Genomic DNA, 26,092 nt, shown 5'->3' on the forward strand with positions numbered 1-26,092 from the left:
AAATATCTTCTATCCGTCACCAGCCCCGTGTGCATTTCCTGTGTGTAGTGCAAGTGACCACATGACTACTGTCATCTTGCAGCCCCTACACAACTACAACCACAGCCAGTAACAGGAAACCTCCCTCCTCTAGCTCTGCTTCAGAATGCTTACAATTGTACACAGGTTAATTATATTCATACCTGTTTCAAAAAACTACACATTATAGATCTGTCTATTATATACATCTGAGTACAGCTGGGTACTTTCCATTTTGAACACACCTATGAATAATGTATTGTTTCAGAGAAATGGTCAAGTGGAAAAACACAAACCACACACACACACGCAAACACACGCACAATACTCATTTATCTGACAATACGTGCCTTAGGATTTTCCACTGATATAATTATTATTATAGTTAATAATCATCTACACTTAAATGTAACCAATCATAAACTTAACCCAAGTAACCAAAATGTAGTATTTTGGGATTATTTATTTTTGAAATACAAAGAATTTGCTTTCCGTTTTTGTTTTCCTTGTGAATACTGGTCTAATGTCCCCACAAGGGCAAAACTGTCAGACTGTCTGACTGTCAAACTGTCTGACAATTCTTTTTAAATGTCAGTCAGAGTCAGAGTCAGTCTTGTCAGTCCGAGTCAGTGTCATGTTCATAGTGAAACCATATACACACATGCAAAAGATACTATCAGAAAGTTGGGCTGATAAAACAAACCATTTGCTAATGTTCCAATGAAGTGACATCTGACAAGCTTCTGTATCTTAGAGTCGACATGTGTGTGTGGGGTGGGGGGAGAGTGGGGGGGCAATGAGGTTGCTAGGGGTGACTGTGGTAGGAAGCTCTGAAGCATTTTTTCCTGTCCCCTTGATGTATAAATTAATACTCGGTGGTCTTTATTGAGTCTCACTGATCGGTCTGGTACGGGTGAAGAGATGAGAACTGCACTGTTGTGTCTGTTTGCTGTGCTGCTCACAGCCACCGTCTGCCAATGTAAGGAGATTAACAGTGGTTCATTTTTTTCTGTCCTTTTATTCTTCCTTCTTTTTTCTATTCTGATGAAACTCAATTATTTGTGACAATATTTTCTCATTTTTTTCCCTTTCTTTGTTTTTGTCCGAACAGCACTTAATCCATGTGTCTGCATCAAGATATCAAGTAAAATTGTTCCTGTTCAGAGAACAAAAAGTTACTATCTGCAGAAATCAGGCCTCTGTGACATCACAGCTGCCGTGTAAGTATGCTTTCTTCTATGTTTATGAATTTATACACTGTGTAGAAAGAAAGCACTTGACTTGTTTTATATTATTAATGATGTTTGAATAGCTAATAGCATCTGTAATAGCAATAGTTAATTGTATCTTCGGTTCTTTACTTATACTCAATGTGCAGACTTAATGGAGTTACTGGGTAGCTCATCATAGTTACTAAATCGTATGCTTTCATATTGATAAGTACAAATGAGTCAGGAGCTAAAAGACTTATATGTTACTTTCACCTAAAATAAAATTTCCATGTAATATGTTAACTAATTTTTTATTTTATTTTTCCTTTTGTGCATTTAAAGGCTCACAACGGTGAAAGGACGTACGGTCTGTGCAGATCCAAATAAGCCTTGGGTTATTAAAGCCATGCAGTTTGTAGATGACAAAAGGAGGACTGTTTCTACTACAGCAAGTGCCATGTCTACTGCTTCTGAGCCCACAGTGATTACAACAGGTGGTTCATTCAACATAAGCTAAACCATTCAACAGAATGAGGATATCATTTATCTGTTATGCATGATCATTATCTGCAATGTTTTAATGTTTAGTCACTGTGATAGCGTAGGCTGAGTGACATACTGTAGTCACTATATTCCGCATTGAATGTATTTAAAGAATGAATGTTTTTACTCTGAATTAAAATGTGCAATTGTCAGCTGAATTCAGCATTGTACTATTTAGTGTTTGTGTGTGTGTGTGTGTGTGTGTGTGTGTGTGTGTGTGCATGTGTGGGTGTGTGTGTGTGAATGTGTTCCTTTGTGCTTTGTGAGAATGTTCCTTTGTGTGTGTGTGTGTGTGTGTGTGTGTACTGTAGGTTTGGAGAAAAGCTTGGTCTGTGTGAGAATTATCACTTTGCGTAGAGTTTTCACACATGGAAGCTTTAGCATAGATGGAGGCATTGATTAGTACAATGGGGAGTTCCCTAGCAAACCCACAATGCACACATCCTGGTTTTCATGCTATGTCTCATCTGATGCATATTCATGACAAAATAATCAGATGTACATTGTACATGTTGTGTTCATAAAAGGCGATGTTTGTGTTGAACAAGACGATTATTTAAGTGATGTGTGACAGTAGCTGAACTCCGGGCAGGACAGGGCAGCTGAAGCGCAGGGAAGCTGTACCCAAAACCTTAGGAAATCTAAGAGGGTATATCGATGGAAAAAAATAAAAATAATTAAAGAATAAATATATCAAAAGTTTCTACGTTGAGCAGAAAAGCATCTCAGCATGAATAAATGTTTTGTTTTGAGAGCCCATATGGTCCCAGCATCTATGCCACAATCAAAGTCCCAGAGATCAGATCTTTTATTAATTCTGAAGGTCTTGAATTTTCTTGCTGGCACATGATCAGCTGTTTAGATATCTCTACAGTGCAGTGTTCCTAATAAAGTGGTGAGTGTATTTCGACAGCCGAATTTCTATTTTGAATCTTCCATGCAGATGACACGATATGTAATACATAAACAGAATAAACAAAAGCGAGAAATAAAAGTTATTGTGAACCGTAGCACAGATAATGACATTGAGAAATTAGGCAACATCTCAGTTTGCATTAATTCGCTTGTCTTGTAGAGTAAAAGGCAGGTAAGCAAAAGGAGCTGCTCATTGTTTTGGTGAGAAAGTGTGGGCTGTTCTGTGGGTAGTCACTGTATAAAGTGAGTGGGAGACCGGTTATTTTCCATACTCATAGTGAAAATTTCTTTCTTTAGCACCTCTGAAATGGGTATCAGTTTTTTCTTTGAGCCTGATGACCGTTTTAAGATCATTAATGCATCAACTAATGATTAATATGAATAACAAGCACTAATATACTTAATATACTTACTTATATTAGACATAAGAAAGAAAAACTGTAAAGAATCATCTGGGCATATACTTTTTAATCTTTAGACAATCTTACTGAAATGATTCATGGCAATCTCACATAAATATCATTCTATATAGCAGTCCAGTAGCGAGCAGAAGAGTGATCTGGAGGATGAGAAATAATAGCATACTGACATAACTGTGCACTAGTGGCAGTATAGACTAGATCTATCAGTTGAGCAAAGCATTCACTCGTCACTGCTGTGAGTGTCTGTCAACTAGCAGTGGAAAAAATTGCAAGGTGGATGACAAAGAAGTGCAGCCAGAAAGTAAAGGACTTAGACAAAAGGTACTTTTTTGGGCTGTAAAAATTTTAGACTAGATGAAGTCAATGCTGCAGTCTTATATTGTGCAAGACTACGCTGGAAAAAGTCTTTGCTTATTTCTGGTAACTTTTGCATCAATGGAAAATTGAAACTTTCATATAACTTTTATGATTCAGTGTAAAGATGTTGGCAATATTTTTTTTTTAAATCCTACTCCCACCTTCTACTGATGGAAATCTAACATGTCACTTGTAAATACCTGCAACATTTTCTAACGCAAATAGTATTTCTAATGCAAAGATATAAACAAGTTGTTGTTGTTGTTGTCCTGTGGTTGCTCTCTGTTTGGGTCACCACATAGAACCATCCAATCAGATTGGCACAGGTATTACTCCATATACCCTTTCTGACACAACCATAAATTTGACCTGCACTTGAGATCGGAACTGAGTGGGTCGGTTTCCTGCCTGGGAATCGAACCCTGGCTGTTATGGTGAAGGTGCGGGATCCTAACATAGGACCCCAAGGAAATAAACAAGTATTAATATAAAATAAGTATTTGAAAAATCCCATTTGAAGCTTCATATCACACTGACTCTAATAACTAAGTCATTAGTAAAAGCTCTTAAACCTTTTTAATAGCTGGGTCCGTCACCATTCCGATCCTGATAAACAACTCTCATTAAGAGATCTACTGTATATTTAATTGAGTTAAAGAGAAAACACTATTTTAAAATAGTATGACATAATACACAGATTGATGTAATTGTGTCTTAATAATTTTATAGAAAGCCATTCATTAGTATTATTATACCTGACATGGCTGACATGTTGGTAGACCATGTGTAGTCACCCTTAGAGTTCCATTCATGATAGCTTAACGAATATGAGTAGGTGAGGAAGACCGGAAGGATCAATGGTTAATTCTGATTAAAACTCCCCACCATTGCTTGGTGTAGAAGTCTGAATCATCTGTCTGGCAGTTGTCTCTGTAATCTTATTTACAGCACACTGAATCACTCAGTTAAACTTGCATTCAGTTGGTGCATTGTGTGTGTGTGTGTGGGTGTGTGTGTGCCCAGTGTGTGGGTAGTTTTACCTCTTCAAAGCTTCAGCGTCCCTGATTTGACCCTAATCTTGTATTATAGTTACCGCCTTTTGCATGTTCACTCTGTGTCTCTGTGGGTTTCGTTCCAGATCCTAAGATTCCTTCCATCTCCTAAAATCAGTTTGAATCATTTTATTTGGCTATTCTAAAAGGCTTGGTTTCTGCCTCATGCTTAGTGTGCCCAGGATATGCCCTGGACCTTCAATGCCTCTGACCAGGATATAACAGTTTATAAAGATAAATGAATGCTAAAATCCTAATTCCTCTTTTTGTTGAGATTAATTCATTCCGATTAGAATTGTATTCACACATCACTTTTAACAATGGACACCAAATAGCTTTACATATATCTAAATATAAATATAGATTTATTCTGAATTAGCAAACCAGAGGCAAGAAAATACTCCCCGGGACTTCATGAGGAATCTTGATTGCAGGCAGATTCAGAAGGGACCCTACAGTTGTATACTATAACGTCAAGCAGTGTTATAAGTGTGTTGTAAGAATCCTAGCTGTAAGTGTCAGGGTCATTCTTGATTTAAAGAAAAGTGTTGCTGTAAATTTGGAGTTGACATAACTCATGACTAAACTATTTAACTTTGAATGGGGGAGGTAAGTAAAAAGATTTTCTCATTGATTGAGTGAGAAAGTGTAGGCTGCTCTTGGTTGTATGAATTGAGTGGGTGGTCCAAGTGGTTACTTTCCATACTGATAGTGAAAACCATATCGTGACTGCCCAAGGAATGAGTGAGGCACGTATATCAGTGCTCAGTCAACATCGTATTTATTTTGGCATTGGGGTTAATAGAGTTAATACAGTATGTAAAGGTAAAAATAAATAAAAGCCAACAGTGTTCTGTTTCATTTTATAGCAGTCTTAGCAGTGGTTTTAAAAGAATTCATTTTTTCTTGCTGGTTGATAATGTCTGATAGGTTGTTTTTTAAATCTGCACACAATAATAAATAATGAATAAAAAAATACATATTTTATTTTTATTTTAATACATTCTGTATTTCTGAGCAATAAAAAAATGGCCTAAAATATCAATGTTCTGAATCAGATTGTCCTGAATTACTAAACACAGACTGATTCAAGACCTGTTTTTAGACAAAAACTAGTTAACTAGTTATATAGTTATATATATATAGTTATATAGTTATATAGTTAACTAGTTTTTAGGCAAAAAAAACTAGGCAAAAACTAGTTTTTTAGTTTTTAGTTTTTTAGTTTTAGGCAAAAACTAGTTAACTAGTTGAATTAAGCTAAACTGATTTTAACTGGTCAACTAGTAGAATGTGGGGGGCACGGTGGCTTAGTGGTTAGCACATTTGCCTCACACCTCCAGGGTCGGGGTTCGATTCCCGCCTCCACCTTGTGTGTGTGGAGTTTGCATGTTCTCCCCGTGCCTCGGGGGTTTCCTCCGGGTACTCCGGTTTCCTCCCCCGGTCCAAAGACATGCATGGTAGGTGTGTGATTGCGTGAGTGAATGAGTGTGTGTGTGTGTGCCCTGCGATGGGTTGGCACTCCATCCAGGGTGTATCCTGCCTTGATGCCCAATGAAGCCTGAGATAGGCACAGGCTCCCCGTGACCCGAGGTAGTTCGGATAAGCGGTAGAAGATGAATGAATGAATGAATAAACTAGTAGAATAATAATTGTCCTATAATGTTTAATAGACAACTGGACCTTAATCATATCTCAATGAAGGACTTTCATGATATAATGTGATATGTTTGCCTCTGATGATTTTCATTAATAGTCATAACTACAGTTTTAGATAACTTGTTAAAATTCTGCAAAACATTTCCAGACAATGAAAAAGGTGAGACAAAACCTATGTTTCAACTAAAAAGTATTCAAGTCAATAGAGTACTATACGTTTTATCTTTCAAAATGTATAAAGTTGAGTTCAATATCCAAAACCTGTCATCACATCACAGGTTTTTCATCACATTTTGTGTTTTGCACTTTCTTGACTTTACTCTGTGTATCAGATATGTGAAACAACCACATTTGCAGTTTCTCTTTCTCTTTGGGTGTTTGTGACAGCACTGTAAATTGCTCAGTTAGCATTACAGCATTATATAATATTCCTGGACAGCATGTTGTGCTCAGCATGTAGTGTTGATGCCACACAGGGTCTAGATTTAATCCTGAACTCAGGTTAATTTCTGTATATTTATCCATGTCTGTGTGTATGTATGCTTGTAAATTATGAATATTTGCATATGTCTATACACACACACACACACACACACACACACACACACACATTGTTAATTCTTACACCATCTACTTATATATACACACTCCTATACATTTTAAAATGTACCTGTCGGGAAAAAATATACTTGTAGGAACATTTCTGGAACTTTCCAGTGGTCATATTCTGCAGTCTGCAGTACCGGGTATGATTGATTGTTAAATATATGCCCCCATACAAATGGCTATTGTTGTCCATAATGGCAAATGACACATAGGTCATATTTTCCTTTCAGATGCACTGACACACAGTAGCAGTGCTGTGTGGACAGATTCTTTCTAAACCAGTTCTATACACGCCCTGTCTAATCCTGAACTCAGGTTAATTTCTGTATTTTTATCCATGTCTGTCTGTATGTATGCTTGTACAATATGAATATTTGCATATGTACCCTGTCTATACACACACACACACACACACACACACACACACTGTTAATTCTTACATCATCTACTTGATATAAGATATCTACTTATATCTTGATATCTACTTATAAGATATAAGTAGATAATGCTCTTTTGGATTTTTTGATGATCTATTCTTGAGCCAATTAGACCACTGATATGTATATATATATATATATTATAAACTATATATATATATATATATATATATATATATATATATATATATATATATATATATATATATATTATAAACTATATATATATATACTATAAACTATAAACTATATATAAATATATATACTTTAAAATGTACCTGCCGGAAAAATATCTACTTGCAGGAACATTTCTGGAACTTTCCAGTGGTCAAATTCTGCAGTCTGAAGTACCGGGTATGATTGATCGTTAAATATATGCCCCCATACTAATGGCTATTGTGGTCCATAATGGCAAATGACACATAGGTCATATTTTCCTTTCAGATACACTGTGACAAACAGTAGTGTGTATTCTTTCTAAACCACAGTTCTATACACGCCTTTGTTTTTTCTCTGACCAAATTGTGGGTTGGGGGCTGAGTGTGTAAATAAAATGGAAATGAAAGCAAGTTCTGAGGTGTAAAATGTGTCGTGTTAACCAGAAACTCTCCAAACAGCAATGTCTTTACAATGAACTTTCTTTATGCACTTTTTTCTGCACGGTATCCTGCCTCTGTGGTAGTGAAGGTAAGAGCTACGGTATGTGTCTCACTTCATCCCAGCAGATACAACAGAAATATACAAAGCCTGAGTATGAGAATCAGTTCATCATGTTCAGCTGTATTACAAACAAAAAAGCTTTAGTTTCTGAACTAACATTTAAAATATGTGTTTCCTGTAGCAATGACTTGGAGCAGTGTTTGCTGCTTGAAAAACAATCCTTCAATTAATGGACTACACGTGAAACATGTTGTGGATTGTAAAGTCCAGAAAGCAGGACATTGCCCCTTTGATGCAATCATGTGAGTGCTCGAACCCAGTAAATGAGGACGTCCTATCACCATTAATCACATACACACATTTACTGGCTTTACTGCCTTTACTGGAAACTCAAAGAAAGAAAGAAAGTCATTCAAGACTTTTGATACCTTTTTGATCGACAGCTTTTTTTGAACATATTGATTTGCGTGTTATGTTAAATGATGCTTAGAGACTGATCATTTGTTTCTGTTTTTCTTGTTGTGTTCTTTTGCTTCAGTATCAAGACGCATAAAGGCCGGACGCTGTGCTATGATTCGACGGCAGATTGGGTTACTAAACATGTTGTTATGAAGGGAACCGACTCTTGTGAAATCCAAAAAAGGAAACCAAAGGACAAAAAGGCAGGGAGGGGAGGGAAAAGGGGAAAGAGGAAACAAAAACAGGGGATAGGAAATATAAACTAGATGTTGCTGACAATCATCTGAATAGGTTGATCTGTGGCCTTTTAAAATATTGGACTATACTACTAAGTTTGACCTGCCAAAGCTTATTTAGTTAAATGTTAATTTTAAAAATTAATATCACTTTTTTATTTTTTTACTCATCTGTTTATATGTAGTCCTTTATGTCTTATGACATTTTTTCTCTATATTCTCTATATAGATCATGTAGTTCATGTATGTAATGTAATGTTTTTTCTTTTTGGATCTTTGACTAATATATAAATATGTTATTCCTAATTGTATATTTAAATATAAATCATATATTTTATGTTAGGTTGAATGAATTGTTAAATTTTTATGATGACATTTTTTTTATAATATAATTTTTTTGCTTTTATCAATTTGATTAGGACAACATAATTGACACAATATGAATTGTCTTGATGCGGAAAATGCAGATTTCCTTTTTACCCTTTTAATGGTGATTATTCACACTTATAAGACTTGAATTTTTTCCTCTTTCTTATGTAAAAAATGTTGTTTTTATGTGCAGACATAAAATATTAAAATAACCCCATCGTCAATTTTTTTGTCAAACGCTATTATTAAAAATCATATGGTATGTTTATTAGTTATGTTCATTTCCATTCCATTAAGTAGAAGGACTAGAATTAACTGAAACAGAAAAACAATCTTGAATTTTATATCATTTATCCACTAGGCAGCAAACTGGGATCAGGACCAGTTCTATTCTTGTAACTACAGGAGTGAATGTGACACTATTAGTCCCCATAAAATGTCATTAAAGTCTATATAGAATGTATATGCAGTATATTAATTGTTGTTATCCTATATATATTTTGCAATACTGTATATAGTTCAGCAGTCACAAATGTATTCTCTATTTATGTAAAGTAAGAACTTTTTAAGTGAGTTACTTTTTTTTTTTTTTTTTACTGTACATACTGCTATTCAGGTATATATATCATGGGCGAGGTTAGCCCCTTTATAGCACCCCTAAAAAGGAGCTCAGCACCCCTAAAACTTGGAGTAAGAAATGTTGTAAACACCTATAATAAGTGTTTATTTTCGGACTATTTTAGTTCAGCGGGTCGCCGCCGTTGTGGAGTAGCACAGGACTAACTGCTAACTACTAACTGCTAGAGTGTGAAACAAAAACAGCAGCGCGACAAATAAACTGTGTACCTGTGTAGTGTGTACGTGTGTCTCTGTTCATACAAAAGGACGCACATGGAGTTAACGGTCAGGAAAACCAGCTGAGTGAAGAAGGCTTTGTGTTTGTTACAGGGGGGCTGTCTGTGTGAACTCTCACAATTAAGCTGGTGTTCTGATAAGGCTTAAAAAAAAAAAAGAAAAGAAAAAATATATATATACACAAACCATCAAACTGTTGTTTTTTCTGTGTGACGCATATAAACTCTCTCACACACACAATTATCTATACATACCCATATACATAGGCTCAGTTTTCTCACACTTTCTGTGTATGTGACAGTGAGTGCTCTGTGTGAGCATTAGACCAATTGTGTTAACAGCATTGTGTGCTCGTTTGCTATTGTATAATACAGTGTGGAGTTTCTAGCATATCAACCATGTCCTTTTCTTGCTAATCACATTTTGTCTCGTGTGATATAATAATAATAATAATTAAACAATACCTTAAAATATCTACTTCAATCAAATCAAAGTAGTTTAAATTTTAAAGACCTTAAGGGTTAATAGTAGTTTAATGGTAGTTTGTTTACTTTATGGTTAACTGTTGCTCTTTGTTTTAAACTTGATTCTACCTCGAAACCTTTGGGTCTTTAGACACTCATGATTAGTTTACATGTAAAATAACTAAATCAGGAAAGATTTCCTTACTTAGAACATGTTATATTCGTTGTGGAAAAATTTAGCTTTTTCTTTTTTTTAGAAGTCTTTCGCAAGCTGACAGAAAAAGAAGTTCCTCATTTGAGCCGGGGTTATACAGAGGCCCTTATAAGGAAGTTCTAAAGACAGTTTATATACAAGAAGTTATATGTGACAACATGGTGCATTATCATGTAACTATCTAATGGAATTAACCATTAGAAGATGGACAGATTTTAGCTATGAACGGTCAGCAGCAATATTAAGGTAGATTGTGACATTTAATAATTTATTAGTTTAAACAAGCACAATAAAACATTCCCCACATCATTACATCACTTTCAATAATGTGAACTGTTGACACAATGTCCAGGTTCAATGATTTATGTTATTGGAAACAAATTCTGATGCTACCATCTGTGTAGTTTTAGGTTTTTTCCAATCTTCAACTGTTTCAACAGCTTTGGTGCCCAATGAAGACAGCTTTCTGTTCTCAGCTGACAAAAGTGGATCCCAAAGAGTATATATATATATATATGTGTGTGTGTGTGTGTATGTGTGTGTGTATGTGTATGTGTGTGTGTGTATCATTTATTGATCATTATTTTGTACTATAACTTATGTACTATAACATCATCTGTCAAGTCTATAAACTTGTCCTACTAATAAACCTCAAATATTTCTGTAGAAATGGCCACTAGATGATGCTAATTGACTGTAAAAAGAAGAAATCAACATCAACCCTCTGTGATAACAGTTTAAACATGCAATAAGTTGTACTCCAGTAACGTGCAAATGTGTATGTGTGTGTAATTAAAATAATAATAATAATAATGTGTATGTGTGTGTGCGTGTGTGTGGGTTGGGGGGGGGCCATATTGCATATTGATATTACATGTAAGGTTATTTTTTTATTGTTATAACCATTATACACTGGCTAAAGCACCAACTAACTATGGTGGACTTCAATGCAGCTTATTAATGGGACAGAATACAATAGCTAAAGTACAGTACCTCATTCTGTGATAACGGTGATACAAGGCTAACTTTCCTCCAGGAGAAACATTTCCAAATCAATGTCTGGAAAAACAGAGAGATAAACACTGCAGATGATGTGTTAAAATTTGGAAATTCTGCAACAGAATATGAAGCAATGGATTACAGTATAAATGGTAAAATTATTCAGATGATGTAGGCTAACATGCCACATATCGACAACATCAACACTGGTGTTATTGATCACATCGATGTTATTGATCACATCGATGAGTAACAACAATGTAAAAGCTGAAATATCGATAGATATTTTACACACATAGCAGTTTTATAGTAGTTATATTTAATGCTGCAAAATGTCTACAACGTTACAGATAACGTCTCATAACAGCCTAAAAAACCCTCAAGTCTCCTTCTATAAATGTTACATATAAGTCTCCTTACAGAAACCTTTACCAGATCAGTGATTATAAGTTGTTCTATGTTAAACAGCACAGCGTCTACTAGGCTTTGCTTATATGACGCATTTTACTTTGGTGTATATTCCTCATTCAAGTTCCTGTGAATTATTTCCTATTATAAAATAATAAAGAATTAGAATTAGTGTTAATCTTAATGTTTAATGCTATGTGTTTTTTTTTATAGAAATTTAAATAACATATTTTATCTAACACCTCACATTCTGGTTTAAAAGGTTTAGCAGCACTGTGGTATTATCTACTTTGCCAGTATTTGTTAAATACTCTATTTTTCTTTAAAATGTCTGAGCATGAAGGAAGTACAGCAAACATGGAAACTGAGTGATTTTGCTGTGCTTTGTGACTTTCATAAACTATGAATAAATGCAATAAGATACAGTGCATCTGTGCCAGCAGCAGGACTATTAGCCCTGTCTGTCTTTTTACAGCCTGTGTGTTTGTTACTATATTTCTGAGAAATGCATTTCATAACACTGGGGTGTCAGTGTTTTAACGCAGATCAGCACAGTGAACTAGGCTATAATGTGTAATAATAGCTATTGTCTGCACACAACTGATGTATCACCCTTTAAAGGGACGTTGGCATGTTACACTTTATAGTCTCGGGAATGTTAATACTGTTATTAAATTTTATCTCATTGGCTCAGTTGTTTGGACTGAAGAAAAGAATACCCAGTCTTATTATACACATCTGTTCCAGAGTGCTTTCAAAGAGACAGAAACAGGAAATTACCATTTTTTTTTGTTTGTAGAATCCTAATGAGTGTGCACGCAATGACATTCACTTGCACCCTCCCTTGCAGAAAGGAGTTTCTTGGTCTCTTTGTCTCAAGAATAGAAGTGAAAGTGTGTGTGTGTGTGTGTGTGTGTGTGTGTGTGTGTGTACATGGAAGTGTGTGCATACAGGGATTTCAAGTTTGTGGATGTGTGTAAATGTGTGAGAAAGTGTGTGATGAGGAAAGCAGAGTATAATTAGATGCCCTGTGAGAGTGTAAAATATTGGGGAAAACACACCTGCTCTTCCTTTTCACACTGCCAGTGAGGCAGCATAGAAGCTCAGGAGCAGAGGATCAGATCAATGCATAGTGATATCAGGAAATTATATTTACACTTACAGTGAGGGATAAAAAAAATTTGATCCACTGCTGATTTTGTACATTTGCCAACTGACAAAAAAAAAAAAAAACGATCGGTCTTAGAGACAAAAAAATATTTTAAAGAGAAAAAACCCCAGAAAAACATTTAAAAAAAGTTATTAATTGAATAAAACACACCTGGGAGCCAGAAATCTTGCTGATTGATAGGGGATCGAATACTTATTTCACTCATTAAATCAATAAATCAATTTATAACTTTTTTAAATTTGTGTTTCAGGATTTTTTATTGTTTTTATTCTGTCTCTCACTGTTAAAATTAACCTACCATTAAAATTATAGACTGATCGTTTCTTTGTCAGTGGGCAAACGTACAAAATCAGCAGGGGATCAAATAATCTTTTCCCTCACTGTATGACCTTCTTGGTAAACTGCACACACATACAGTACACACCAACATAGAAACCTTCTTCAGTAAAGATCGTACGTCTGCCTCCTATTACTAACATTAACATTTTTCTATCCATGATCTAAAGTGAAGTGTAATTATTATGTTACTGATATGAATATGCATCTCAAGATCAATACAAAGACCTTTTCCATGTGCTGTGGCCTTCAAAGATGGAACAGCTCCAACATTCTCTATAAACCAATGACGAGAATATCATGGAGACTCAGATGAGTCTATATTATTATTATTATTATTATTATTATTATTATTATTATTATTATTATTATTGTTATTATTAGATTTACATAATTCCAGGTCTCAAATTTTTTACAATTTTAAATTCATATTTTTTCTTGATCCACTGTCATATTTTCTTTGTTACACCTTGTTCAAGAAAACTTTACAATGTTCTATAAATAGTAAATTGAAAAACTGATTAAATAGTTCTAAAACAAATACTGCTTAATTAACTTCAAACTATGTAGAAATGTAATTTTCATTTATTTTACCTCATACTGTAGGTTGCGTTTAGGGCTGTTCACGCTGTGCTTAACTCAGCTCAGGTTTTAACCTCGGAGAGTGTAACATTTCACGTGTCATTTTAAGAGTTATAACTAAATGCTTAGCAATAGACATCCGTTCAGAAAGTGTACGGTGCATGCCCCATATCATGTGAAAACCATGACACAGCAACATTTAAAAATAGCTTGGTAGTGTCAGGTGGCAAAACACCGTACACCGCAGAAAAGTGCACGGTAACAAGAGGGAAATATAAAATAACAGTAAAAAATGATAGTTTCTATCTGTTAAAGATAACTATTTAACATTATAGTGCGCTTATTTATACAATCGTGATTGTTGACACAAAAACAAACGCTAAACCCAGGTTTTACGAATAAACGCTAGATTATATATAGCCAGGATTAATTGATAATTGTTAATGTGAAAATAGATAGCCCAGGATTCCATTTACCTGGGATTTACAATGACCGTGTTCACCTTTGCAACTGTTAAATATCATATTTTGTACCACACTTTCAAACAGTAAGTAAACGTTGTAATTGCACTGCTTTGAAACCCCAAAATTAGTTCTGTTGCAGCTGGTTTCCATCAGATGTTGCGTAAGTAGTTAAAGGGAATCTATTCATATGTAATCACAGAGCCACATGATCTCAGTATAATGCCACCTGCTCCTGGAAGGCCCTAGAATTTGTTAGATAGCAAATCTACATTAGATAAAACCAAGGACCTGTCAAAATATGTTCAGGAGAAAGTTCTGGAAAAAAAAAATCTGGGTTTGCTTATAAAAATAGTTCCACGTATTCAATATCCTGTGCAACACAATTAAATTAAATAAGAAAAAAAGGAAAAAAAGTGTCATACCCATGATATAGAAGGCTAGTCAAGTGATCAGTGATCAGTTCCAAGATGCCAAGGAAGGAACTGGAGAGATCCTTGTATCATATAGGATTGCTGTGGATAGGACCACTTAGAAACCATAGAGATGGCATTGGACTGCAATTACAACTAAGCTGCCAAACATAAGGTAGCTCTAGTATTCAGAATGAGATGAAAATTCACCTTTCAATTGGACGACAACACTTCATATTATGCCAGAGCTACATGATGTAGTTCAGAGACAAGATCTTTAACGTGTAAGAATGCCCCAGTCAAAATCCAGACCTTACTCTAATAAAAAATATCACCAATATATTCCTTCTGACTTGATAGAGCTTGAACACTCACAACATCGTTTTTTTATACAGTATTTTATCTGTGTGGCACAATTATGTTATTGAAAAAAATAAAAATAAAATGCAAGTTCAAATACAGAACACATTTAGTATATCATTTCTACAAGACACTGTATTGGAATCCTGAGTGCCATTTAACGCATCCCCTATGCCTCCACCTGTGCTCTTTATCTCGAATAAGATTTCTTCCTGGACTAAAGTACCATATTCCAATTCATACTTCAGCATGAGGTAAAAAGATCCAAACCCAATTTTACTGCTTCTGCACCCACTGAGGGAAAAAGTGGAGTTTGTGATATTACATACTCTGCATCAAAGTTGAATGCAGATAAGATTTTTGTAAGATACATGTAGCCTAAGAGTCATTATGTCATGTATTATCAGCTCTAAGAATGCCTTATGTTGTTACTTTTTCTAATAATATGGTCAAATCAAAACATTTCAAGAAGATATTTGACTGCATCACCAAGCAAATGGAAGCTATGTATTTTAAACATGAATAATTTGCTTACACAAAGGTACATTTTATATATTTAGCTTTCTGTGTGTATAATTTTTTTTTAATGAACTGATTCGATTTGTATACATTCTAAAGGATTCAGTGCAAATGTGCTTTTTAAATAGAAAGTATATAATGACATTGGGAAATGATATATCACAGAAGTGAGTACATCCCTCACATTTTTGTGAATATTTTATTATCATGTGACAACACTGAAGAAATGACACTTTGCTATAGTATAAAGTAGTGAGTGTACAGCTTGTATAACAGTGTAAATTTGCTGTCCCCTCAAAATAACTCAACACACAGCCATTAATGTCTAAACCGCTGGCTACAAAAGTGAGTACACCCCTAAGTGATAATGTCCAAATTGGGCCCAAAGTGTCAATATTTTGTGCCACTATGATTTTCCAGCACTGCCTTAACCCTCTTGGGCATGATGTTCACCAGAGAGTCACAGGTTGCCACTGGAGTCCTCTTCCATTCCTTCATGATGACATCACAGAGCTGGTGGATGTTAGAGACCTTGTGCTCCTCCACCTTCCGTTTGAAGATGCCCCACAGATGCTCAATAGGGTTAAGGTCTGGAGACATGCTTGGCCAGTCCATCACCTTTACCCTCAGCTTCTTTAGCAAGGCAGTGGCTGTCTTGGAGTTGTGTTTGGGGTCGTTATCATGTTGGAATAATGCCCTGCGGCCCAGTCTCCGAAGGAGAGAGGATTATGCTCTGCTTCAATATGTCACAGTACATGTTGGCATTCATGGTTTTCTTAATAAACTGTAGCTCCCCAGTGCAGGCAGCAATCATGCAGCCCCAGACCGTGACACTCCCACCACCATGCTTGACTGTAGGCAAGACACACTTGTCTTTGTACACTTTGTCATCACTTGATTGCCGCCACACATGCTTGAGTTTATCTTGGTCTCATCAGCCCACAGGACATGGTTCCAGTAATCCATGTCCTTAGTCTGCTTGTCTTCAGCAAACTGTTTGTAGGCTTTCTTGTGCATCATTTTTAGAAGAGGCTTCCTTCTGGGATGGCAGCCATGCAGACCAATTTGATGCAGTGTGCGGCATATGGTCTGAGCACTGACTGATTTTGGTTGACCATGGTGAGGCCTGTTCTGAGTAGAACCTGTCCTCTTAAACCACTGTATGGTCTTGGCCACCATGCTGCAGCTTAGTTTCAGGGTCTTGGCAATCTTCTTATAGCCTACACCATCTTTATGTAGAGCAACAATTCTTTTATTCAGATCCTCAGAGAGTTCATTGCCATGAGGTGCCATGTTGAACTTCCAGTAGCCAGTATGATAGAGTGAGAGCGATAACACCAAATTTAACACACCTGCTCCCCATTCACACCTGAGACCTTGTAACACTAACAAAGCACATGACACCAGGGAGAGAAAATGGCTAATTGGGCCCAATATGGACATTTTCACTTAGGGGTGTACTTACTTTTGTGGCCAGCGGTTTTGTAGCTGTGTAGAGTTATTTTGAGGGGACAGCAAATTTACACTGTTATACAAGCTTTACACTCACTACTTTATATTTTTAGCAAAGTGTCATTTCTTCAGTGTTCTTCAGTGTTCACATATTTACAAAAATATCCACTATTCAGAAACAATTAGCTCAGTAGCTCAGGGTTTTTAAACTACTCTAAAACCTTTCTGTATAATTAAAACACTGCACTTTCACCAGAAGCAAGAAGAATCAGGAGTTCATTAAGAAGGCACAGACTGTCCAGACACTCCATGATCAAATATGCTAATAAAATACACGACACAATCCGTGATGGAGCCTAAACCATGTTGGACTGTTCTATGTCTTTTGCATTTTGTATATTTCCCTATTGTTTTCCCAGGCTGTGCTTGTGTCTTTGTCAGCCTAACATGATTTCTAGAGGACAATAACTAAGTTAGAAATTAGCCAACAGTAAATCTTAAAAATAGCACATAATTTTGTTTACAGTCCACAAATATTGTTGCTTGTTGCATTCGTGGCACAGTGGTGCAGCAGTAGCATTGCCACACCATAGCTACAGATTCAAACCTGCATGGAGTTTTTTAGAATTTATTACCTGTGTCCATATGAGTTTCCTCCAGGTTCTCCAGCTTCTTTCCTCCTCTCGGAAACATGGCAGCTACAGTGTGAATGATTGCGTCATTGTGTGTACACCATTTGCGTGCCCTGCAATGGAGCTCATTCAGGTTATGTTCGCCTTGCATTGCATGTTCCCAGGATGGGCTTTGGATTCTGGCCAGGATAAAGCAGTTACTGGAGATAAGTAAATGATTGTTGCACTTTTATACTCAGGCTAAACTGGAGGACTGGCCTAAAGCAGACAAATTCAATAGAGTTGTGTCCTTTCTCAAACCATCCATTCCATCTATTTTCTACCGCTTATCCGGGGCCGGGTCGCGGGGGCAGCAGTCTAAGCAGGGACGCCCAGACTTCCCTCTCCCCAGACACTTCCTCCAGCTCTTCCGGGGGAATACCGAGGCGTTCCCAGGCCAGCCGAGAGACATAGTCCCTCCAGCGTGTCCTAGGTCTTCCCCGGGGCCTCCTCCCGGTTGGGCATGCCCGGAACACCTCCCCAGGGAGGCGTCCAGGAGGCATCCGGAACAGATGCCCGAGCCACCTTAGCTGACTCCTCTTGATGTGGAGGAGCAGCGGCTCTACTCTGAGCTCCTCCCGGGTGACCGAGCTCCTCACCCTGTCTCTAAGGGAGCGCCCAGCCACCCTGCGGAGGAAACTCATTTCGGCCCTTTCTCAAACCATGACTATATAACTATAATAATAATCTGGCCATAATCCAAATACGCGCTTCAACGCTTGTATCTAAGGCAATGTGTAAGGAAAGGCAACATACAGTATTAGACTCTGGTCTTATTTCTTACTAGGGATGAAGAAGATAGGTCATTAACATATTAAAATAATTACAGCTCAAACAAATCTGAAATACACCGTAACATTTGAATTCATCTCAATACCAACAGTGATTGTGTCCTTATCTTCCCTATCACTGTCCCCATTCCGTGTCTCAAGCCCAGCTGTGTGTTAAAGATTTAGCTTAGAGGATTTTAGCGTTTAAAACTGAAGGGGTTAACTGGGGTCACTGAGGCCTTGTGTAAGAAAAGAGCAAAGGTTCTGTCTGTGCATCTGAGATTAGTCTGTGGGTTAGGGATTTGATGTTTCACCCAACTCAGTGCTAGTATTTGGAAACAGAAGGTGTCTGCTACAGCCAAAACACTTTCTCTCTTCTCCCATGAGGGGTAGACAGAGTGGAATGGGTCAAAACAAATTTTGGTTAATCCTTGTGGATGAGTTTAAACAGACATAGAAGAACCTCTGGAGAGACCTTTACAATGTCCGAAACATAATAAACAGCAAGGATTTCCATTAAACAAGCCTCCGTTTTCACTGTGTAGATTTTAAATTGCTGCTTCCCAGAGTCCAAGAGAAATATAATTATCATATTTATAAGAATTCTGCATATTGACTCAGTTAAGTAAATGCTACACAGGGAATTGCTTTATAGCCATAACAGAGTCCCACTGTGTTTGTTTGCCAATACCCAAAGTATACACATGAAATCTGATCACTAAATATTGATTAAATTAGGCAGAGCAGCTGCTTGATAATGAGATTTGAAATAATTATAAAGACCATGCAGGACAGGGTTGCCACAGATTGATCTGTTTTGTTCAATTTCCACACTTCACAACAAAGAAAATGAGTGAGGTTTCTTTATCCCTGTTTAAGCACTATTTACAAAGACACTCAGGATTACACTGGGTCCTGAGAAACTTGGTGTCTGATTTTTTTTTTTCTGAGCATTTAAAGAGAAAGTGTATGATGTGGAGAACAGTTGTAGACACGGTTGTTGGATATAAAGCTGGCTTTACATGTAAGAGCATAAAGCAGAGTGGAGGATATTACTGACTTGATTACTTTGTGACTTGGTTGATTGTGGTTGATTTTAAAGAGGGGATAATAAAGCAGACATTTATAGATATTACATTTTATATTGAATTTTTGTGTTTGCTCTGTTTCAAAACTATTAACATTAATAGTATTTGAACACTATTAAAATGATTTTAGATACAGAACACGAATAATGGTCAAAGTCAAAATTTATCTTTTTAAAATTCCAAAAGCAATAATTATTATTCAGAACAATGGTTCATGTGGAAAACAGATATAAGAATACAAATAAATATCCATGGAAAATTTATAAGAATAATATTTTTTTATTGTTTTTTTTTTTTCTTTAAAGACCCATATATAATATATTCTTATTTTCATGCATAGATATGACCTTGACAAGAAAATGAAACCTGTTAGTAAATGTATGTCTACAATGAACTTCCACTGAACTTGGCTAACCTTCTAACAAACCATGTCTAGCGCCAAGCATCTTTGAACAGACCAGAACAGAGCCATCTGTGAAGGGTTACATGAAGGCTGTGCCATTCTCCAGAGCCATGGTGCTGCAGGACCTCAGTACTGACCCTGGGGAGCAATGAGGAGAATGAGAGCTTGGCCTATCTGCCACAGAGCTGAGGCCTCAGGCTCCTCCCATCCACCTCTCCAGGAGACCAGCATTGTGTGCCAAGCTCTTCCCACACTCCTCTTCACCTTTGGTGGGTAGGGCTTGGGATCCTGTCAATCCAGCAGAGTGTGGCCTCTGACAGCCTATGTTCTGCCACAAAGCACTTTGTTGTGGTTTTGTTTGGTTTTGTGCTGCTCCTTGAAGGCGTCTGGTGCAGAGGAAGGAAAATACGAAGGGGGGGTTGTTCTTACATGTCTGCTTACTGGATGAATCCAAGAGCATTCTTTTCGCAAAGTCATGAGGACACTGTGAACATGAACTAAGCTTCTTTTCTTACTTGTTTATTAGCAAGGCAGAGGGGCATGGGGTCTGTTGCCATGCCTTTGCAAAGAAGTACACTGAGGAATGAATATAAGCTTGTTAGTGGGTGAAAATAGCCTCATTCCATGACTTTTTAATAATATTTAAATGAAAAAGTAGGCAGGATGGATATCGGGGGAATGTCTGCCTCTTCCCCCCCACAAATGGTACATCTCATAACCCCAGTTAACTGCACACTATGAGGTACAATGAAGAACATCATCATGTAGATTTCATGTGAAGGGCATATGATATTTTTCATATAATCAATTATTAATGTTTAATTTTTAGGGTGTGTCATTTATCTGAAGTTAATTTAATTTTCGCATGTGAATTTTTTTATATATAGATCATATGGTTTCTTTTTAGCTCCAATCGTCTTCCGTGCGATGAAGATTTTGGACCTTCACTGAGAGGAGGCCGACTCTGTGAGGATCTTGAGGCATCTAGAGATCTACCAGAGATCTACCAGTTAGACTCTAGATACTAAAGAGGAGATGCCAACTGCATGTGGTCTTTTGCATCATTACAACATTCGTCAGACTGTATATTTATAATCACACCCTCCAGTGTCCACCTTCCATTCAAGGGAGTTTTTCCTTGCCACTGCTGCCTGAGTCACCTCAGACTTGCTCATGATCGTGAATTTTGTGTTACATTAATCTTTATATTATTCTTGATAATAACCTTTTATCTCTGTTTTTTGTTCTGTGAAGCTGCTTTGAGACAATGTCAATTGTAAAAAGCTCTATACAAATAAACTTGAATTGAATTGAATTGAATTTTACATGTGATATCTCGCATAATTAATTTATTTCCACATGTTAATTTTTCCACATGTAGGGCATCTGGTTGACTTTTTTCAGATTTCTTATTTCACTTAATTAATTTTTTCTTACATTTAAGATTTTCACATGCAGCGCATGAAGTTGGATTTTTTTTAGCCAATTAGCCATTTTCTCTCCCCGGTGTCATGTGACTTGTTAGTGGTACAAGGTCTCAGGTGTGAATGGGGAGCAGGTGTGTTAAATTTAGTGTTATCGCTCTCACTCTCTCATACTGGTCACTGGAAGTTCAAAATGGCACCTCATGGCAAAGAACTCTCTAGGGATCTGAAAAAAAGAATTGTTGCTCTATATGAAGACGGCGTAGGCTATAAGAAGTTTGCCAAGACCCTGAAGCTGAAATGCAGCACGGTGGTGGACCATACATGCATTGAGTTATTTTGAGAGGACAGCAAATGTACACTGTTATACAAGCTGTACACTCACTACTTTACATTGCAGCAATTTTTTCACCTGAATAGTATAAATAGCAACCTTATATTAAAAATAGAAATAACTTTGTTACATATACTTACCTCCGTAGCTAAATACTGAGAAACCTGCAAAATTCCTGTGATTGTGACATTTACTATTTCTGTTTATGGGGCTGTTGAAATATCATCATTTTAAAACAGATGCAGCTCAAGAAATAGAATTAAAATGAAATGTACTTTTTCACAAATCTTGGTTTTAACCTATGCATCTGTATTTTGTGGATTTCAGCTCTGCTATATTATGCTTTAGAGAGTGACTTCTCCCTCCTTTCACCATGGCTACAGCAATGTGATGGGCAGATATGATCATCAGAGCAGGACCTAGCCCTAGGAACTTGTCCACTTGTCTTATTAGGCTCAAACAATGAGCAATGAGCAGTGGGGAGGCTTTTGGTTAAGGGTTGCCATGTATTTGTCAGCCTTGTTGAAACTGTCAAAACCTATCTACAGTATGAGGAAATGGAGAAACCAAATTTTTTGATCAGAGCAATATATACATACAAAGACGATTTCTCGTTGTCATAGTACTAATTAATAAAGTGAGGTAATGGCATTGATAGGTTAGCAAGAAGGTAGACATGTATTATACTGTAGTAATGAGTTTCATTGGAGAATACATTTAAATAAGGGCTAAAGAGGTCATTTAAAAAAGTGAAAGGTGATTTAGTCACGCAGGGGAGAAAAAAGGAGGAGGGCGTTGACACCTAATGTAGAATTAATGAGGATCTAATACACATACACATGGATTGAAAGCAATGTCTGTTCCTTTGTTTAAGTCAAGAGCACACTCCTTAACTCAGCATGAAAATGCAGCTTTTTATGGTTCATTAATTCTTATTGTAATCACCCACACTCTCTCCTTCTGTCCTGTCTGTCATTTAGAGAGAAAGACAGAGAGCCTGAGGGAGGGCAATTCACAGAATGAGTAAACAAGGAAAAGAGAGAAAGATAGAGGGATTCATTTTTTTCAGCTGCATAGTGTGCAGGGTGTATTGAGAACGCTGTAAACATGCTACAGTATATACCCCTAGGCAGGGCATTTCATCAAGGGCAAAGGAAATCATATATCTGCATGCACAATCAGGAGAAGGATCAACGTCTTCTGTCTGTTTTACTATAGCTTTAAAATAATGTAGATTAAAACAGTTGCAATGGGACTTCTGAATCCCTGAGTATTTTTACTTTTCTTTGTTGCTCTGGATAAGATCATCTGCCAAATGCCATAAATGTAAATGTAAAAATTTTACATATTGCATTATATTGATTATACTGAGCAAAATTAAACTTACTTAAAAAATAAAACCTGAAATCACTCAAAAAAATTATTTTTCTTTCTTAGAAGCTACTGAAAAAGGAATCCTGAATAATAAGCTGAAATACTGAATACTGAAATAACCCCTTAAATATTATCAGATATATTTAGTCATGTAGGTAACATAGCAAATGGCAAATGAATCCCCTAAGTTACACCTATTATGCTACAACATCCTATTCATATGGAAAACATTACAATATTTGCTTGTACTTTTCCTACCTTACCTTAACAACTACCCAAAGACAAACACTTCTTAGCTACTTAGATTTATAATGAAACAGTCTCAGTTAACAGTTTTTGACACTTTTATGAATACATTTGTGTATATACTGTACTGTACATGACACTATATCTATACTTTGGATAAGTTAATGGTATTTAATAGTATGGCAAACATAATAGTATAATACGGACATACTTTCAGTCATAAACTCAGCTTATTCAGGGCTAATACCTCCTTACGATCAATGTTACCCATGTCATTAATAAAGATTAAATACTTTCTGTGTTCCTCCTATCTAACACCCAACCCACTGTTCGTTATTTATTTTTACAATCTGAACATGTACTAATTGTAGTGGAATATACACTACATTTACATCTCCAGCATTTAACAGACAATCTTACATTTTATCTTTTGATATACAACTGAGATATTTAGGGTTAAGGGCCTTGCTCAGGGGCCCAGCAGTGGCAGCCTGTTTGGCCAGAAGCTGGCTTTTATGTTCATTATTATTGTTATTCATTATTGAGATCATTTCTAGCTTTTTGACAGTTCACTTTATTTGAATGGTCTAATCCAAACCTCAATAACTGAAAAATACATGGGCTTAAAAATAATGCCAGCCTGTATCTAATGTGTTCTGTCAATGTTCAGGTATAAAATCCTTCAAAAAATAGCTAAAATATAATTGCACACATGTAAATAATTAGCCTAATATTTGTGAAAACTAGTAATATTTATAAAACAAATCTTTGTGAATGAGGTCTATGGAATTCATTTTCCAGTTAAAGGGATGCCTGGATGCAAAAGATTTGAGAACCCCTGATTTTAGGGAATCTTGCATCTTCTCTAGTCATGCTATATCAATTCCAAATGTAATAAGCTCTAGGGCCTCCACCAACAAACTAAAACAAAACCACAATAAATAAATGGAAAACATAACAAGGGTCGATAAAGAGGTTTCATTATTGCGGTTGGATAACAGGAGCTTCAGGCACAAAGACTGTTCAACTGGTTGGGGTTTTAATGGAATGGCAAATTATGGCTTAGTATCTTGCAAAGACACTTTTTTTTTCCTTTTTAATTGTCACCCATCTGTATCTTGCACTGCCATACCAGGGTGTAGTATCAGTAATATTTATTTTTAAATGGTTGACCCTTGGATATGTTATTTTAAGTAATGTTTGGATCAAAATTTAAGACAAACCCACAAATGTCACTCTTTCTTAGATTCACTTCAATTTGCAAAGTGAATTATAGGTTCTTGTAACCTCTACATTTGCAGATGACAGTTATTTGCTGTGAACTAATGGTATCTTTGTTTATGCATTATTTTTAAAATGCAAATATTATCATGTAATACTATCAATCATCTCACAGGTCACTGTCATCCTCCGGGTTTTCTGATTCCCTCCCACCTCTCAAAACTGGGGTCTAGGTGTACTAGCTTTGCTAAATTTCCTCTAGGTATTAAACACACCCATTATTCAGGTAATTTAGGTGACTGAAATGTGTTTCTTGTTGCCCAGGTGTGCCATGGTATATCAATCATGGTATATCAGTTATGAATGTACAATCTTGATTGAGCCCTTTTTTTCACCTTACCAAATACCTGTGAAAATTGCATGTGTTGTTAACAAGGGAAAAAAGTAAACCCACTGGTCTTACTAACAACCAGTAAATCAAGCAGGTCAGCCGAGGAAAACATTAGCAGTTGAAAGAAACATAGGGAGGGCTGGAAAGAAAATCCCCTAAAACAACAGTAAATCACATCACCAACAAACTCTATGGGGCATGAGTGAATGTACCAAAATCCGCTAACATCATCATGCAACAGTGACCCAAAACAAACCATCAACACAACAAAGGATTTTATCAGGTAAAAAAAAAACGTGTTTTACACTGGTTAAGTCAATCGCCAGACCTTAACGCAACTAAGAACGCATTTCACCTCCTCCACCCCAAACAAATAATGACTGAAAAAAGCCATTATACAAGCAAAAGCATCACAAATTAAGAAAGGAACAGTCGCTGTGTTGAATTTGTTGGAAGCAACCAAATATGCAACCAAATCTGAAGTGTTGTTTTTAAGACAAAATGTTCCAACACTTAAAAATTGGGTGTTCTGACACTAAGGGTGCATTGTGAATAATAAATATCAGGAAATGAAAACTGACATTTTAAACTATTATCTCATGTTTGTCTTTTGAGCTCAAACCCAAATGTGTTCAGTGTATAGCAACAACAAACAGGGTTAAATTTATGGCCTAACTATATTACTTTATAGACAAAACACATTAAAATAGCTTGTATCTCAAGTTTATATAGTTTCTTATACCTTATTATATTTTCTTACACATTTTCTAACAAACAGGACAGAAAAGTAACAAAGAACCACCTCAGGCAACCGAGTTTAATTGTATTTATTTAAGTGCATCCACTGCTCAGTCGATGATGACGTTTAATACCGAATTTGCCTTTTCAGCATCTTACACAAGCCCCGCCCATTTCAATCTGATTGACAGGGCGCCCTCCTTAACGGATCCTCCTTCCAGCTCGCGCTCTCTCGTTGCTTCATACAACCAAGT

The 26,092-nt window shown here is 36.4% G+C and overlaps 1 protein-coding gene across 1 annotated transcript; it reads left to right on the top strand.

The window, feature by feature from the left end:
- The first annotated feature begins 847 nt into the window (after nucleotides 1–847).
- cxcl32b.1 (chemokine (C-X-C motif) ligand 32b, duplicate 1) lies at nucleotides 848–9,161 on the top strand. Its single transcript, XM_060862172.1, has 5 exons — nucleotides 848–997; nucleotides 1,130–1,238; nucleotides 1,572–1,723; nucleotides 8,062–8,182; nucleotides 8,419–9,161. Exons 1-5 carry the CDS (start codon nucleotides 940–942, stop codon nucleotides 8,603–8,605), a joined length of 627 nt encoding a protein of 208 aa, XP_060718155.1. The 5' UTR covers nucleotides 848–939; the 3' UTR covers nucleotides 8,606–9,161.
- Nucleotides 9,162–26,092: the final 16,931 nt, after the last annotated feature.

Source organism: Tachysurus vachellii, chromosome 25 (genome assembly GCF_030014155.1).
Source record: "Tachysurus vachellii isolate PV-2020 chromosome 25, HZAU_Pvac_v1, whole genome shotgun sequence".
Lineage (NCBI taxonomy): Eukaryota > Metazoa > Chordata > Actinopteri > Siluriformes > Bagridae > Tachysurus > Tachysurus vachellii.